The sequence below is a fragment of the Babylonia areolata genome, chromosome 8 (assembly GCF_041734735.1).
Source record: "Babylonia areolata isolate BAREFJ2019XMU chromosome 8, ASM4173473v1, whole genome shotgun sequence".
In the NCBI taxonomy this organism is placed as follows: domain Eukaryota; kingdom Metazoa; phylum Mollusca; class Gastropoda; order Neogastropoda; family Buccinidae; genus Babylonia; species Babylonia areolata.
The window spans coordinates 4,206,446-4,225,243 of NC_134883.1; the positions used below are offsets into that span (position 1 = coordinate 4,206,446).

Genomic DNA, 18,798 nt, shown 5'->3' on the forward strand with positions numbered 1-18,798 from the left:
ATGACAGTCCTACACCTCAACAGACCGACATGTCAGTGTCTGACAAACATGACAGACCGACATGTCAGTGTCTGACAAACATGACAGTCCTACACCTCAACAGACCGACATGTCAGTATCTGACAAACATAGCAGTCCTACACCTCAACAGTCCTACACCTCAACAGACCGACATGTCAGTGTCTGACAAACATGACAGACCGATATGTCAGTGTCTGACAAACATGACAGTCCTACACCTCAACAGACCGACATGTCAGTGTCTGACAAACATGACAGTCCTACACCTCAACAGTCCTATATGTCAGTATCTGACAAACATAGCAGTCCTACACCTCAACAGTCCTACACCTCAACAGTCCTACACCTCAACAGTCCTACATGTCAGTGTCTGACAAACATAACAGTCCTACACCTCAACAGACCGACATGTCAGTGTCTGACAAACATGACAGACCGACATGTCAGTGTCTGACAAACATGACAGTCCTACACCTCAACAGACCGACATGTCAGTGTCTGACAAACATAACAGTCCTACACCTCAACAGACCGACATGTCAGTGTCTGACAAACATGACAGTCCTACACCTCAACAGACCGACATGTCAGTGTCTGACAAACATGACAGACCGACATGTCAGTGTCTGACAAACATGACAGTCCTACACCTCAACAGACCGACATGTCAGTGTCTGACAAACATGACAGACCGACACGTCAATGTCTGACAAACATAACAGTCCTACACCTCAACAGATCGACATGTTGGTGTCTGACAAACATAACAGTCCTACACCTCAACAGATCGACATGTTGGTGTCTGACAAACATAACAGTCCTACACCTCAACAGATCGACATGTTGGTGTCTGACAAACATAACAGTCCTACACCTCAACAGACCGACATGTCAATGTCTGACAAACATAACAGTCCTACACCTCAACAGTCCGACATGTCAATGTCTGACAAACATAACAGTCCTACACCTCAACAGACCGACATGTCAGTGTCTGACAAACATAACAGTCCTACACCTCAACAGACCGACATGTCAGTGTCTGACAAACATAACAGTCCTACACCTCAACAGACCGACATGTCAATGTCTGACAAACATAACAGTCCCACACCTCAACAGACCGACATGTCAGTGTCTGACAAACATGACAGTCCTACACCTCAACAGACCGACATGTCAGTGTCTGACAAACATGACAGACCGACATGTCAATGTCTGACAAACATAACAGTCCTACACCTCAACAGACCGACATGTCAATGTCTGACAAACATGACAGTCCTACACCTCAACAGTCCGACATGTCAGTGTCTGACAAACATGACAGTCCTACACCTCAACAGTCCGACATGTCAGTGTCTGACAAACATAACAGTCCTACACCTCAACAGACTGACATGTCAGTGTCTGACAAACATGACAGTCCTACACCTCAACAGTCCGACATGTCAGTGTCTGACAAACATAACAGTCCTACACCTCAACAGACCGACATGTCAGTGTCTGACAAACATAACAGTCCTACACCTCAACAGACCGACATGTCAGTGTCTGACAAACATAACAGTCCTACACCTCAACAGACCGACATGTCAGTGTCTGACAAACATGACAGTCCTACACCTCAACAGACCGACATGTCAGTGTCTGACAAACATAACAGTCCTACACCTCAACAGTCCGACATGTCAGTGTCTGACAAACATGACAGTCTTACACCTCAACAGACCGACATGTCAGTGTCTGACAAACATGACAGACCGACATGTCAGTGTCTGACAAACATGACAGTCCTACACCTCAACAGACCGACATGTCAGTGTCTGACAAACATGACAGACCGACATGTCAGTGTCTGACAAACATGACAGTCCTACACCTCAACAGACCGACATGTCAGTGTCTGACAAACATGACAGTCCTACACCTCAACAGACCGACATGTCAGTGTCTGACAAACATGACAGCCCCACAGCTCATCAGTCGAACATGTTAGTATCTGAAAATCTTATAGGTCCCATTCCTTAACAGTCCTACATGTCACAATCTCAGAATGTTAAGGGTTCTACTCATCAACAGTCACCGATGTCGGTATCTGATAACTGTAGAGGTCGCACACCTCAACAGTCCGACTTGTCAGTATCTGACAAACGTAACCGTTCCACACTTCAACAGTCCGACAGATCAGTATCTGATAATGTTCCCATACCTACATCTACCCCAAGAAAGAAAGAAAACTGAGGTAATGCTCAAAATTATTCTTAACAGTTAATAGTTGCAAGCAAATACCATCATTGCTGAAGAACATGCTGGATTCCGCAAAGACAGAAGTACCATCGAACAGGTCTGAAACCGGTGTACCCTTTGCGAAAACACCCCCACCAAAGGGAATTCTACCGCATCTTCATAGACTTCGACAAGGCGTTTGACAGAGTCTGGCAGGAGGCACTAAGGGCCACATTGAAATTGTTAACATCGGGCAAAAGCTTATCAACACCGTCCAGCAACTATCATGGCTCCCAACCGACTAGTGAGGTACTCACACAGGATGCTTAGTATAGAAGAGTCGTTACGTACTTCAGTTCGAGTCTGTCGGGGCTGCCTTCTGTCTCCCACGCTTACCAACATATCCTTGGAATGCATCAAGAGTGACGTGATTGAAGATCAAGTCAGCACATTCACCATTGGAGGAAGAACCATCATGAACCCTCGCTTAGTCGCAGACGACATTGATTTCAGTAGTTCGCATACCTGGGTTCCATTGTCAGCAATGAAGGATCCAAACTAGAAATCCTCTCATGGGTAGCAAAGACAACATTAGCACTGATCAGACTATCCCTATATGGAAGGACAGCAACATCTCCACGAAACACAAGATCAGACTCTTGCATGCACTGGTATATTTCATTTTCCTGTCTGCATGCGAGACATGACCCTCATGGGGATTTGGAAAGAATTGAAGCCATGGAAATGAGGTGTGATTTAAGAAACAAAACATCAGAAAATCTGATCATGTCACCAGTGAACAAGAGCACCAAACCGTCAAGCAGCTCATCGGACCCTGTAAAGATCTGCTGACATCAGTTAGGCCGAAAAGAATGGGAGTAACACTCTTTGTGGTTCCACGCATTAACAGACCAACTTGTCAAATTGTGGTATTTTTCAAGTTCAAGTGCTTCTATAAACAGCCCAACGACCGTCATTAACAAAAAAAAAAAGAAAAAAAAAGTAAAATAAAATCAGCAAAAATAAAGAGAGAACAAAAAATAATCTTATGTCTCAACTAAAACAAAGAAAGTCTTAAGTAAATGGTCTCAATGCACCTGCTACATTCCTGTAATACGGAATTCCACAAGGTTCTGTTTGGACCTATCTTGTTTATCATGTACACGATACCAGTTTCTCGATCTCACTTTTTATCTCACGAAATATTTGCTCCTGACACACACCTGGCTCTACCAGTCACGTCAGTACAGCAACTGAACTGAAATCCATCAAGTGATTCTGACTGATGGGCAAAACTGTATTTGTGACATAAAATCTTGGACGACACTCAACGAACTGTAGTTTAATGATAAAAAAGAAGTTTTGTTAACTGCCTCTTATAAGTTTAAAAAAAAAAAAAAAAAAGAACCATCACTTCCAACCACTGACGATCTGCAGTAACACTTGAGACAAGATCTTGTCCATCATCCATGTTCGTAATCTGGCTGTGATTTTCGATGAGACTGGCTGAATCTTTCAAAGAGCACATCTGAAATTTGTGCTAGACAGTATACCTGTAACTATGAAAATGTGCATCATTCATCGCTGTTTTCACAGGCAACCAAAACTTCTTGTCTGCTCTCTTGTTCTGTCCAGGTATGATGATGGCAGTGCTCTCCTCACTGGCACCCCACGGTATCCCCTTCACATGCTCCAGAGAGCCGGGAAGCTGATTCTCAAATTGCCCAGGTGTGAGCATGCACCTCTTCTGAAATAATCCTTCCAGCTCACTAACTCCTACAATCATCTAAACCCTCACATCTATAATGCTCTCTCCCTTCCCACCCCTCTACTGTGTATCATCCATCTCCCCCTTTCCCTTTTCTGAGAGAGAGAGAGGGAGAGAGAGACAGAGAGGGAGAGAGAGAGAGAGAGTTCACAGCACGGCAGTTTTCCAGTTCAGAGCGGCACAACCTCACATCACACTCACATCTTTGACTTGCTTGTTTCAACACACGCCAAAGCACATGGTTTGGGGGCCCGCAGAACACACGTCTGCCACAAAACTGTCCTTTCCTGTCTCCCTTGGCGTTAACGGTGAAGAGTGCTGAACAGCCCTGCTGCCACCACTGTGCTATGCTCTTTTCTTCACTGAGGCTCCCTGTAGCAACATCAGTCAACGTTCTTTCCGTTCAGGTCAGCTGGCACCGTTTGGGACATGACACAGTTGTTGTTTTTCCCGCGAGTGATCTCTGGGGTTAACCTAGTTCTTGCCTGTCGTGGCGACACAGCAAGATACTTACACAGTTATGTTTTGTATTTGCGGTATAGTACGTAGGACTTGTGCATGTGTTGTCTGGCGTGAAACAAAAACGGGGGCACTCTCCCCCCTCCTGCCCCATTAGCCCAGTGCTCTGTACTCTCCATGGTTTGTTCTTTGCGCTCAGGAGATGGGCTGATTTTTTGCGTCACTTCGGGGTTAAAAAAGGGGAGAGAGAGAGTGTGTGTGTGTGTTTGTGTGTACGTGCGGGCGTGTGCGTGTCAATGTGTGTGTGTCAGTGTGTGTGTGTGTGTGTGTGTGTGTGACTTGCATATAAGATTTTTGAATGTCAGTGTGTTTAGGACCACCTCATTCTGTGTGTCTGTGTATCAATCTCTCCCTCCCTCAGACAGACAGGGATGCAGGCAGAAAGTGAAGCTTGTTCGCCTGCTTTGTTTGTAAACACACAGACCGCAGATATCTTATCTGCACAGCATCTATTTATATACTCCACAGACTGATTGCGTTCTCATGACTGACAACGAAAAAATTCGGTGGACTTCATTTTAGGTCAGGGTCACTTGACCGACACCCGGAATAACCCCAAAAGGACACACACAGGAACCCGACAGTACGATTAAAGAAACTTTTGAATTCTTCATCTGTGATATACTTATCTGTTTGCATTTGACTACATGAGTTACCTAAAATAATAAATAATCACCATCACCTACTGTATACGCTTTCGATCAAATCTGGAACAAAAATAGAACAACTTTCCAGTTATTCCATCAGTTCACTTCCAGCGCCTGTGGTCGAGGTTTTTTGGATGAAGGTGAAGGTCATCACCAGAGTGTGTTTGAGCGAAGCGGGTAGTTGTGAGTTCAAGCATTACCTGGGCGGCAGCTTTGGAGAACGGGTGTTTACGTAAATTTGATTTGTGTTTTGTCCACTCCGCAGCTAGTAAAGTGAATTCGTTTTGGATATCAAAACTGCAGAGTTGATGTAAAATGCTGTAACACTATCGCAACAACAGGTATAGGGGAAGTTATTCTATTGTCAGCAGCAACATTATTTACGTCGTCCTGTTGTGGAACTGTTGTGACGAATTGATTGAACGTCTACATTCAGATCTGTTGGTGTTCATTTATTATTCGCGTGCATGTTTAATGCTCGACACAGTATTCATTTTACCAAGCTACTACTGTATATGCAAAGAACGACCAAGACGAGACTGAGATCAAAGTTTACAAGTATTGCTGAGAAAGTCCGAACATTTCCAAGACAGAACAAGCTTGGAGTTTGATAGAAGCACGTACTGTACAGGGGGAAGACAACTCGGCAACGAATTATTTCCAAGTTTCTCAGCTGACACAATGGGTGTTCAAGGTTGGGAATTCGCTTCTGCGCTTCTCCCAGCCAGACGTTTGTGGTTATTGACTGGAATCTTCGCCCACCTTGCCACGCTGTTTGGTATGACGTGTGTTTGTTTTGTCACGCTTGTTGCTGGAGGTGGTGTTGAGTTTGCTTACTGAACAAGTGTTGAGGGATACTTCCTGAGTGTTTGAGAGTCAGAGAGACTGACACACCAACACGGGGAGACGTGCACACACACACACACACACACACACACACACACGAAACAAGCCTGTGTCTTTTTCATTCAGCCACGGTGTGGTGAACCTTTTAATGGCAGACATGCCATTCCACCCGTGGTGGGATCATTGAAAAGAGGTGGGCGGGGGTGGGGGTGGGAGTCGCATGGGCACAGTATGTGTATACAGTTGTGTGCTACATAAACACTCCCCTTCTTTTGTGTAAACGAGGGTTAGACTTGCATGTCGAGTAATCATGATGTCGACATATGGGACTGACATCGATGCACGGAAGTTTGCGTACAATTCTCTCTCTCTCTGCCTCTCTCTGGCCCCCTTCTGTTCTCCATCAATGCAAGAGAGCTGGTTTATTTCATCCAAACACTTTCTATAAAAACTTTTCCTTTTTTTTTTTAAGACAGGGTTGGTTGAAAGAAAGAAGACCATAAGGAGAAAGGGTGAGATTCCAGTTAAGGTTCTTATAACGGGAATCACGCGATGAACCGACTAGACGTCGCCGTTGTTCTTCTCCTTCTTCTTCCATTAATGCTCAGCGGTCATAGTTTCAGTTTCAGTAGCTCAAGGAGGCGTCACTGCGTTCGGACAAAACCATATACGCTACACCACATACACACATCAGCGGTCATAAAGTTTGACCATAACTAGCATTTTTGTGCGTGCTGGGTATTTTCGTGTCTCCATAACCCACCGAACGCTGACATGGGTTACAGGATCTTTTACGTGCGTATTTGATCTTCTGCGTGCGTATACACACGAAGGGACTAGCAGGCACTAGCAGGTCTGTGTTGACCTGGGAGATCGGAAAAATCTCCACCCTTTACCCACCAGGCGCCGTTACCGTGATTCGAACCCAGGACCCACAGATTGAAAGTCAAACGTCTAAACCATTTGGCTATTGCGCCTTCCATCAACCGGGCCACCCGCCAGTCAAGATAACCCACAACTGCTGATAGGTCACCTTTTTAGTGTTTGGCCTTGAATGCAGAAAGTACATAGAAGTGTCAGTGTTGTCCAGCAAGGAACAGAACGTCACGTGTCGAGAAGCGTGTTTTTGCCGATGGCGACTGAAAACTTTCAAAAGACCGTGACTTTTGTGGTCTTGAGAAAAAAAATTCAGTGTTCAGTGTCAGCAAACAACTTGACTAGTCACAAAGTTGGTATAAAGATAGGAATATAAACGTTATGATCAAGCGAGTTGAAATGTTGCACTTTTTAGAGTCTGTCACTGTCAGTGTCCAGTGTTCAAGCGAAATGATGCGGTGTTGACATGTCTGACTGGAGATGTGTGCGTATGTGTCTGTCTGCCTGTTTGTTTTTCCGCAGTTTTTCTCTTGGACTGCGTGCACACACACACACACACACACACACACACACACACACACACACACACACTGACCCACCGCACACAAGCATGCACGTGGACGCCACATGGAATGCATACACTCACGACCTCCCACCCACTCCCAAACCTACGACCACCACGCACACACAGGAAATAGCGAACACACGCCACGCAATGAGAGAGAGGCCGGGTGGGTGACAGAGGGGGAGCGGGGGGGGGGGGGGGGGGGGCAGCAGCAGACGAAGGAGGAGAAGAGACCAAAAGAAAGGAATAATCTGTTGTTTACTCGCACATGTTTTCCTCAACTATTATGTTGTTTTTATCCTCAAATAATACACACGTAGTGCTGGCTTTGTGGTAACGCATCCGCACACTGGAAGCGAGAGAATCTGAGCATACGTGATTGAATCCAACACACTCGCCACTATTTTCTCCCCCATTAGTAGACCTTGAGTGATCAGGTCTGAACGCTAGTAATTCGTTTGAGACGATAAACCGGGAGTTCCCGTATGTAACATGAAATTAACCGGGATTCACAAGAACCCCGGCACGGCAACAAAGGGATTGTCCCTGGATAAAATTATGTAGAGAAATCCACTTTGATCGGAACAACAAACACGCTTGCATGCTCTCCCTGGGGAGAGCAGCCCAAATTTCAGAGAAGTCTGTTGTGACTAAGAGTAATGCAGTACAATACAGTACAATACATTGTAATACATTACATGGAGTGATGGCCTAGAGGTAACGCGTCCGCCTAGGAAGCGAGAGAATCTGAGCGCGCTGGTTCGAATCACGGTTCAGCCGCCGATATTTTCTCCCCCTCCACTAGACCTTGAGTGGTGGTCTGGACGCTAGTCATTCGGATGAGACGATAAACCGAGGTCCCGTGTGCAGCATGCACTTAGCGCACGTAAAAGAGCCCACGGCAACAAAAGGGTTGTTCCTGGCAAAATTCTGTAGAAAAATCCACATCGATAGGAAAAACAAATAAAACTGCATGCAGGAAAAAATACAAAAAAAATGGGTGGCGCTGTAGTGTAGCGACGCGCTCTCCCTGGGGAGAGCAGCCCGAATTTCACACAGAGAAATCTGTTTTGATAAAAAGAAATACAAATAGAATACAATGAATTGTGTCCACAGCCAAGGCCGACCGTCCCAGTGACAGGGAAATGACGGAAGAGGAGAAATCAGCGGCGGAGGATCGCGAGTTATGCCAGAGTAATTGTAACTACGGCTGTTGTGACAACAACCAGTGCTGTCATCCCAGTGGTCCCAACCTGCCCGGGTGTGTCTGCGTGTCTGTGTGCCAGTGTGTGTGTGTGTCTGTGTGTGTGCCAGTGGAGTGTGTGTGGTGAATACGTGTGTCTGTGTTGTGTGTGAAGTATCTCTGAGTGTCAGTGTCTGATGTCTTTATCCTCTACAACATATGTATCAGTGTTCGTTCACTATCCTTTCTGCTCTTCTATCTGTTGACCTACATACCTGTTCATTTCTCTACCTGTACACACCTGTCAACCTGTCCATATCAGAGTTGCAGGGTGTCTGCTAGTTCTGTACCCCCTCTTCCCACCAACACTTGCATCGACCTTCATTCATTCTGTGTCCTCCTTTTCATCTACCTGTTTGGCTACCTACATTTTTCTGTTTTTGTACCTATTGCAATCTACCTACCTGTCAACATCTCTCTCTTTCTCAGTTTCTTCCTGCCTCTGAATATATGTGGTGTGATGGCCTAGAGGTAACGCGTCCGCCTAGGAAACGAGAGAATCTGAACGCGCAGGTTCGAATCACGGCTCAGCCGCCGATATTTTCTCCCCCTCCACCAGACCTTGAGTGGTGGTCTGGACGCTAGTCATTCGGATGAGACGATAAACCGAGGTCCCGTGTGCAGCATGCACTTAGCGCACGTAAAAGAACCCACGGCAACAAAAGGATTGTTCCTGGCAAAATTCTGTAGAAAAATCCACTTCGATAGGAAAAGCAAATAAAACCGCACGCAGGAAAAAATACAAAAAAATGGGTGGCGGTGTAGTGTAGCGACGTGCTCTCCCTGGGGAGAGCAGCCCGAATTTCACACAGAGAAATCTGTCGTGATAAAAAGAAATACAAATACAGTACATACAATTTTTTTGGTTCAGACGGAGTTTATTGATGTCATACACAAAACCTGATGTACGTAATTTTTCTTTTGTTTTTATACAAGGCTTACATATTTAGAGAAACAGTCATTTCATGGTCGTGTTTTTATTGTTTATTTATCAGCAAATTATGTTATTGTCTATTGTTGCTATTGAAATATCCATTCATGAGGGCCTGTGGCCTGTTTGTGAATAGACCATTCATTACTTCATTCAAAACCATGCATTTGTTCATTCTCTGAATTAATTCATGTGTGTGCGTGCGTGCGTGTGTGTATGTGCGTGTGTGTGTGTGTATGTGCGTGTGTTGTGTGTGTGTGTGTGTGTGTGTGTTACAGTTACTCCGTGCAGGTGATAGCGGTAGTGGGGGCATGCGTGGTGACCCTGTTGCTGCTCTTTCTGTGCATCGTCCGGTACCGCATGGCCGCCAAACGGCTCAACACAGCCAACAGGAGGGCGCGGCGTGACACTGGTCAGTCTGTCCGTCTGTCTATCCGTTGGATTCATCCTTGCCTGTCTGTTCCCAGAAAGTTTATCATTCATTCGTTCGTGTATTCACAAATGAATTGATTTATCTCCTCAGTCGCAGTCTCCTACTCCTGTTCCCTCAAACCATGCCCAAGTCTTCGATAACCATTGTGTTTTCGATGGTATACCTACTTTTTTCTTTCACTGTTCTGAGGGCACATTTAAGCTCTGAATGCCCGTTTCGGAAAAAAAAAACAAAAAAACAAAAACGATTCACATGAAAGAAATTTGGTGTTAGTCGTGCTTTCTATTCTTTCTTTTCTCGTGATTAAGTATTCGCCTAACGCTGTTGATCCTGGCAAAATAGACACCCCTGCGCCTGTTTGTGTGTGTGTGTGTGTGTGTGTGTGTGTAGGCAAATGCACGTGTATAAGTGAGTCTGTGAGTAAGAATGAGAGGGAAGTGGGGATGCAAACAGACTGGTAGCTTAGCTGACCTGCAGACTGGTAAATTAGCTGAGACTGGTAAATTAGCTGAGACTGGCAAATTAGCTGACCTGCAGACTGGTAAATTAGCTGACCCACAGACTGGTAAATTAGCTGAGACTGGTAAATTAGCTGACCTGCAGACTGGTAAATTAGCTAACCTGCAGACTGGTAAATTAGCTGACCTGCAGACTGGTAAATTAGCTGACCTGCAGACTGGTAGCTTAGCTGACCCACAGACTGGTAAATTAGCTGACCCGCAGACTGGTAAATTAGCTGACCCGCAGACTGGTTTTTTCTTACCTGCAGACTGGTAGCTTAGCTGACCCGCAGATTGGTAGCTTAGCTGACCCGCAGATTGGTAGCTTAGCTGACCCGCAGATTGGTAGCTTAGCTGACCTGCAGATTGGTAGCTTAGCTGACCTGCAGACTGGTAGCTTAGCTGACCCGCAGATTGGTAGCTTAGCTGACCTGCAGATTGGTAGCTTAGCTGACCCGCAGATTGGTAGCTTAGCTGACCTGCAGATTGGTAGCTTAGCTGACCTGCAGACTGGTAGCTTAGCTGACCTGCAGACTGGTAGCTTAGCTGACCCGCAGATTGGTAGCTTAGCTGACCTGCAGACTGGTAGCTTAGCTGACCCGCAGATTGGTAGCTTAGCTGACCTGCAGATTGGTAGCTTAGCTGACCCGCAGATTGGTAGCTTAGCTGACCTGCAGACTGGTAGCTTAGCTGACCCGCAGATTGGTAGCTTAGCTGACCTGCAGACTGGTAGCTTAGCTGACCTGCAGACTGGTAGCTTAGCTGACCCGCAGACTGGTAAATTAGCTGACCGGCAGACTGGTAAATTAGCTGACCCGCAGACTGGTAAATTAGCTGACCCGCAGACTGGTAAATTAGCTGACCCGCAGACTGGTAAATTAGCTGGCCTGCAGACTGGTAAATTAGCTGACCCGCAGACTGGTAAATTAGCTGGCCTGCAGACTGGTAGTTTAGCTGACCTGCAGACTGGTAAATTAGCTGGCCTGCAGACTGGTAAATTAGCTGGCCTGCAGACTGGTAAATTAGCTGGCCTGCAGACTGGTAGTTTAGCTGACCTGCAGACTGGTAGTTTAGCTGACCTGCAGACTGGTAAATTAGCTGACCCGCAGACTGGTAAATTAGCTGGCCTGCAGACTGGTAAATTAGCTGACCTGCAGACTGGTAGTTTAGCTGACCCGCAGACTGGTAAATTAGCTGACCTGCAGACTGGTAGCTTAGCAGACCCGCAGACTGGTAAATTAGCTGACCCACAGACTGGTAAATTAGCTGACCCACAGACTGGTAAATTAGCTGACCCACAGACTGGTAAATTAGCTGACCTGCAGACTGGTAAATTAGCTGACCTGCAGACTGGTAGTTTAGCTGACCTGCAGACTGGTAAATTAGCTGACCCGCAGACGGAAAAAGACAACAACAAAAGAACACACAAACAATAAAAGAGCATATTCAAACATTGTCACATGCACGTACACTGTGACACACACGCACACACCCACACACACACACACACACACACACACACACACACACACACACACACACACACACACACGCAGGCAGGCAGGCACGCACACATACACAGTTATATCGGACCACTTTGTCATTGTCAACAAAATTAAAAAAAAAAAAAAAAAAAAAAAGACAGCAAATTCCTTGGCATCGGATGACACGGCTAGCACTGCAGGAAAATAAAACCCGATACAAAACTTAAAAACCAGACCCAAACAAACACCACCACTCAACCACCGAAAACCGTGGGAAGGGATTTTCAGAACATAAGGGATTACGTTGTAACTGGCAGGCGGTATGTGGGTTTGGTAACCGAATATGAAAACAACCTCACCTCACCTCACCTCACCTCACCTCACCTCAGGCCCATAACGACAAGTAGTCGTTGGGGGAAGCCTGAGGACCGCAGACGCAACCTCCCTTCTCCATATGTCTCTGTCGGCAGCCTCTGGCAGCAGCTCACGTGTATGGAGTCCGGTGCATTGTTTGATGTTCTCATGCCAGTTCTTCCGCTGTCTTCCTCTTCTTCTCCCGCCCTCGATGGTGCCTTGCATGATTGTTTTGGACAGACTGGTGTGTCGAGTGTTGTGCCCAAACCATATCAGCTTGCGTCTCTTCACAGTTGAAAGGAGAGGTTCCTGAGGTCCAGCAAGGTTCTTAATTCTGCTCTGTACATATTCATTGGTCCTGTGCTCGATCCAGGAAATTTGAAGGAGCTTCCTCAGGCATTTGTTCTCGAAAGCCTGGATCTTCCTTTCAGTTTCGGCCGTCAGTGTCCATGCCTCGCAACCATACAGTACAATGGAGACCACCAGGGCTTTGTAGAGTTTGAATTTTGTGGAGAATCGGATGTTACTTTTCCACACTCTGTTCAGTTTGGTCATGGCTGCAGTGGCTGTACCAATGCGAATTCTTATTTCTGCTTTGAAAACAACACGAAAAAAAAAAGAAAAAAGAAAAGAAGGATAAAACTTATGACAAAAATAGGAAGGGGGGTGTATCAGTTTGGCTTGTTTGTGTGCTTTGAAGTTAATTTTATTATATAAAGAAATAATGATGATAATTTTAAAAAAGAAAGAAAGAAAAAAGAAAAAAAGGAGGGACAAAAGAAACGGAGAAAGAGGGTCAAAGTCACAACACCACACAAGGCATATGGCGCTGTGTGTGTGTGCGTGCGTGCGTGTGTGTTTGTGTGAGTGTGTGTGAGTGTGTTTGTGTGTGTGTGTGTTTATGTGTGTGTTTGTGTGTGTGTGTGTGTGTGTGTGTGTTTGTGTGTGAGTGTTTGTGTGTGTGTGTGTGTGTGAGTGTGTGTGTGTGTTTATGTGTGTTTATGTGTGTGTTTGTGTGCGTGCTTGCGTGTGTGTGTGTGTGTGAGTGTGTTTGTGTGTGCGTGTGTTTGTGTGTGTGTGTGAGTGTGTGTGTGTGTGAGTGTGTTTGTGTGTGAGTGTGTGTTTGTGTGTGTGTGTTTGTGTGCGTGCTTGCGTGTGTGTGTGTGTGAGTGTGTTTGTGTGCGTGCTTGCGTGTGTGTGTGTGTGTGCGTGTGAATGTGTGAGTGTGTTAGTGTGCGTGCTTGCGTGTGTGTTTGTGTGTGTGTAACAAATGACAAAGTGTACCGGCGCGTGTGCCCACATCCTACCTCCTTTACACTCACCTCGTCCCTTGTGTAGAACACATTGAAATATAATGTCATGATAACTGTCATAAGTGTTTAAAAAAAAAAAAAGAAGAAAGAAATTCAAACAACCAACATACTGTTTCAGAAGTCAAAGTAACACACGAAGCATGATTAATCCGTTATTGCTCAGACCGGTCTAAAAGACTTTGTTTCAAAAGTGAATTGAATTACATAATAATGCCATCCGGTTGCAAGCATGACACAGAATTGATTGTCATGTTTTGACACGTTTTACCGCCTATTTCACCTGGTACCCCCTACCCTTTCCTCACTCATATACATACACGCCATGTCTGTACGTTACATATATATCCGATTGAATAGATTGGTGTCTTCCCGTTAGGTAGATTGAAAGAAACTGTCTTTATCTATGAATATCAAATGATTGATAGATAAAAGCATTTCGAGTGTGTGTTAAAGAGAGAGAGAGAGCGGTAGAGAGACGCTTTGACACTTTAATGTCATTGGCCATGAGGTCCTTATGACATGGGAAGAGAGAGAGAGAGAGCTGTGTGACGTCAGCTGTGAGAGGCCAGAGTGGAGTATTCCAGTATTTTACTTTACCAGCCTGTTTATTGCCGCATCTGATTGCTGGAGACATAACATCCAGTCACTATGTTTTATTGATCTGTGTGTGTGAGAGAGAGAGAGTTGTGTGTGGATATTTTTCAACCATATTGAAGAAACACAGAGCAGACATCTGCATCCACACTGCGGAAAAAAGTTCCGCCGTCCACACAGTCATCACACGAAATGAAAATGAAAGAGATATAATTACGAGAACTATTGTAGTATCAGGTCTGCCACTCTTTGGTAAAAAATATTAAAAATCATGGTCACAACGGCATAAGAAAAAAAGGACATGATTACAACATTTGCTCAGAACGACACGTGGTCACAACGACACGTGATCACAACGAAACTTTGTCACAACGACACGTGGTCACAACGACACGTGATGACAACGAAACTTTGTCACAACGACACGTGGTCACAACGACACGTGATCACCACGACACGTGGTCACAACGACACGTGATGACAACGAAACTTTGTCACAACGACACGTGGTCACAACGACACGTGATCACCACGACTCGTGGTCACAACGGCACGTGATTACAACGACACTTGGTCACAATGACGTGGTCACAACGACACGTGGTCACAACGAAACTTTGTCACAACGACACTTGGTCACAACGAAACTTTGTCACAACGACACGTGGTCACAACGAAACTTTGTCACAACGACACGTGGTCACAACGAAACTTTGTCAAAACAACACGTGGTCACAACGACACTTGGTCACAATGACACGTAGTCACAACGAAACTTGGTCACAACCACACGTTGTCACAATGACACCTGGTCACAACGACACGTGGTCACAACCACACGTTGTCACAATGACACCTGGTCACAACGACACGTGGTCACAACGACACCAGGTCACAACCACACATGATCACAATGACATGTGGTCACATCGGCATGTAGCCAGTCAGACCGACCGACCGAGTCAGTGGCCAACTGATAGATGTACTGACGAATGCACTGCATGGTGTGGATGTACTAATGGCTTCACTGCCTGGTGTGGATGTACTGATGAATGTCCTGTCTGGTGTCAATGTACTGACAAACGCACTGCCCGCTGTGGATGTACTGATGGATGCACTGCCTGGTGTGGGTGTACTGATGTATGTACTGTTTGGTGTGGATGCACTGACGAGTACACAACCTGGTGTGGATGTACTGATGGATGCACAGCCTGGTGTGGATGTACCGACTAATGCACTGCCTGGTGTGGATGAACTGTCAAACTTGTGTGCAATAATGCACCCTCTGGTGTGGATGTACTGACAAACGCACTGCCTGGTGTGGATGTACTGACTAATACACTGCCTGGTGTGGATGTACTTACTAATACACTGCCTGGTGTGGATGTACTGACGGTTGCACAGCCTGGTGTGGATGTACTGACTGATGCACTGCCTGGTGTGGATGTACTTACTAATGCACTGCCTGGTGTGGATGTACTGACAATCGCACAGCCTGGTGTGGATGTACTAATTCACTGACTGGTGTGGATATACTGACTAATGCACTGCCTGGTGTGGATGTACTGACTGATGCACTGCCTGGTGTGGATGTACTGACTAATGCACTGCCTGGTGTGGATGTACTGACTAATACACTGCCTGGTGTGGATGTACTGACAAACGCACTGCCTAGTGTGGATGTTCTGACTGATACACTGCCTGGTGTGGATGTACTGACGGTTGCACTGACTGGTGTGGATGTACTGACTGATGCACTGCCTGGTGTGGATGTACTGACGTTTGCACTGCCTGGTGTGGATGTACTGACTGATGCACTGCCTGGTGTGGATGTACTGACTAATGCACTGCCTGGTGTGGATGTACTGACTAATACACTGCCTGGTGTGGATGTACTGACTAATACACTGCCTGGTGTGGATGTACTGACGAACGCACTGCCTGGTGTGGATGTACTGACGAACGCACTGCCTGGTGTGGATGTACTGACGGGTGCACTCCCTGGTGTTCAGGTAACGTGGAGGCAGGCCGGTCGGGCCCCAGCAGCCCAGGCGGGGGCTGCCCCTCAGTGTGTTCCGGGGTCAGCGACAGCCTGCCGGGTTCTGGCGTCTGCCGGTGGAACCCGCTGAGGACCCTGATCCTGCTGGAGGAGAGCCGCCTCTCAGTCCCCGAGGGGTCCGGCCAGATCATGTCTCCCCCGCCCTACAGCGAGCACGACCCCCAGACTCCACAGGAGCTCTTACCGCCCCCCTACGATGAGGTGGTCAAAGCTTCACACAACGTCGCGGATCCTCTGTCGTCGCCGTCATCGTCGTCTTCGACGGCAGCGACTGAAGAAACGAGGGATTAAACGCTGAGGTGTTGATGTCTGGACTGTGACGGCTAGGGACGTGTCTGTTCTGAAGGCAAATGACTGTACTGTGATAGAGCATTGTGGAGCCAGTTAGTATACATTCGTGTGAGGAGCTGTTCTGATTTCAGCCACTGTTCTTTCAGTGGACGCGATTCAGAAATCCGTTAAGTCTTTGTTTTGTGGACACGACAGGTCAGGTTGTACGCTAAGGGAGGGAAGCGGGTTGGGGGAGGGGGTTGGTGAGGTGAGCAATTTTGAAACGAGGTGTACACGCAGTTCAGTTGAATGTGCTTTGTTCTAAAAGCCAACATTATTATTTTGAAGCTACCAGAACTGTTTATGTGGTAAATTCAATTCTGAAACCGGCTGAGTTTGTGCACAGCCATTACAGTTCTGAAATAGTGATGGTTGTGTTGTAACGGAACGGAAGTCAGAGTTTGTATCGCCATGGAGCCGGTCTTTTCCGAGGCTAGAAGAGTTTGTGTGTCCGAAAGTATCACAGCTAAACAGAAATGAGCGCAGTGATCACTTCCATAAAGCGGTTCCCACTCCAGAAAACAACCGGGCTTATGCGTTAAAGGACTCAGATTTGAAACTAGTTGAGTCTGACCTTACGGCGCTGTTCTGCTTCTGGAGTCATTGAGATTGTACTGTAATGAACTCAGTTCTGAAGAACCATTCCATTTCTTGAGACAGCCTTAGCATGTCAGTCCAACCTTGAAGCCGGCTGACCTTGAAGCCATTTCAGCAACAAAGAGATCTGGCTTGTACAAGGCTATTTTATAAAACCGTTCAGGATGGGAAGGCAATGAGTTGTGAAGCAGTTTCAGACCAGTTTGTTCAGTTTATTCAGATGCGCTGCCACAACTTTAAGTTCTCAAATGCGAACAACTGAAATGGAATCGAAATATGTTTAAATTTAGTTAGCAGTTTGTATCTACTTTAATAAAACCTTTATGGTGTCCAGTCTTTCGTGAATGGGATGTGCCCGTTTCCACTGTGCAGTCAGCTGACTTCAGTCAGGAAACGAGCTTATTGCTCCAATGGCCCATACCCAGTCCTGACAGATGAGTTCCTTGGTGCCGTTGGAATCACGGCATCTTACTCATGCAGCTAACTGCACACAGCATAGCACAATCGACTATAGTATTCACTTGAGTAAATGTGAAGTACTTTCATAAGTTGCAACATTAATGAAACTTTTCAGATACACCAGAGACTGCTTTGTACTGAAATCACTGATGGTGATGAATGGTGTGTGTGTGTGTGTGTGTGTGTGTGTGTGTGTGTGACACTCGGCTTTTAACACGCAGATCTGAATTTTTCGAGTATATGATTATATAGATCTTGTTCGTTCGTTTGTTCAGTGAAAACGCACCAACCTCCCACCCACAACCTTCAGACCTGTTGATGACCAACACATTGTTCTGATGTCTCACGTATCTATAGTGGCCGGCTGTGCTGTCGATAAATACATGCAGCGGGTATAGACAATCCTATGTCTGCTGGGATGTCTTTGAATAATGGGAATTTTTTATTTTAATAATGCGAATGACTTTTTATAATGTGATTGCCTTTTTGTAACACAAAGCCTTGTTGTTGCTTTTAAATCGAGTGCCTTTTCATTACGGAATGCATGTTTTTGGTTTAGTTTTTGTTTCTTTTTGAAAAAAAAAATCTAATGGGATGTCCATAAAAACAGAAGTCAGTTTTATTGACTTGGTAGATGTGTTGAACGTTTACACTAGTTTGATTATTTTCTTCGCCTTCTCCTCCTCCTTTTCATTTCCCTGATATCAGGGTTTTTCTTTGAAATAACCCGGAATGTTGTGGAAAGTAAGCAGTGTCTCGTTTCTGTATCTATTACTCGATCTTCTTTATCCCAAAACTTAAAGTAATATGATAATGCATTACATTGGCGAAACTTTTAAGAAGGTTTTATTCTTTAATTTTTTTGTCACCCAAGTGGATGAGCAACGGTTGCTTTCTGTCTTCTTTCAAGATTCCGTTCAAATTTCCGTAAAATATGACCACTGTGAGGGTTATGATTGCATGTTCTACTGCTTCATTGAAATGAAAATGTAAAGGTATTTTCATTACGTTAGCAGTTGCATGTATGCTT

The 18,798-nt window shown here is 45.7% G+C and overlaps 1 protein-coding gene across 2 annotated transcripts; it reads left to right on the forward strand.

The window, feature by feature from the left end:
* The first annotated feature begins 3,909 nt into the window (after nucleotides 1-3,909).
* Nucleotides 3,910-18,798, forward strand: LOC143284465 (uncharacterized). Of its 2 annotated transcripts, none has more exons than XM_076591121.1 (4): nucleotides 3,910-3,980; nucleotides 8,588-8,732; nucleotides 9,924-10,057; nucleotides 16,336-18,798. In XM_076591121.1, exons 1-4 carry the CDS (start codon nucleotides 3,938-3,940, stop codon nucleotides 16,671-16,673), a joined length of 660 nt encoding a protein of 219 aa, XP_076447236.1. In that variant the 5' UTR covers nucleotides 3,910-3,937; the 3' UTR covers nucleotides 16,674-18,798. The 2 variants fall into 2 exon arrangements, with proteins under 2 accessions (XP_076447236.1, XP_076447235.1); XM_076591120.1 differs by lacking the exon at nucleotides 3,910-3,980 and adding an exon at nucleotides 5,348-5,962.

What these genes read in the sequence shown, in the direction of transcription:
- LOC143284465 (XM_076591120.1), top strand. Translation starts at nt 5,866, where the DNA reads ATGGGTGTTCAAGGTTGGGAATTCGCTTCTGCGCTTCTCCCAGCCAGA. An exon ending in CCACCTTGCCACGCTGTTTG is followed by an intron (nt 5,963 to 8,587) that starts GTATGACGTGTG and finishes TTGTGTCCACAG; the next exon opens with CCAAGGCCGACCGTCCCAGT. An exon ending in AGTGGTCCCAACCTGCCCGG is followed by an intron (nt 8,733 to 9,923) that starts GTGTGTCTGCGT and finishes TGTGTGTTACAG; the next exon opens with TTACTCCGTGCAGGTGATAG.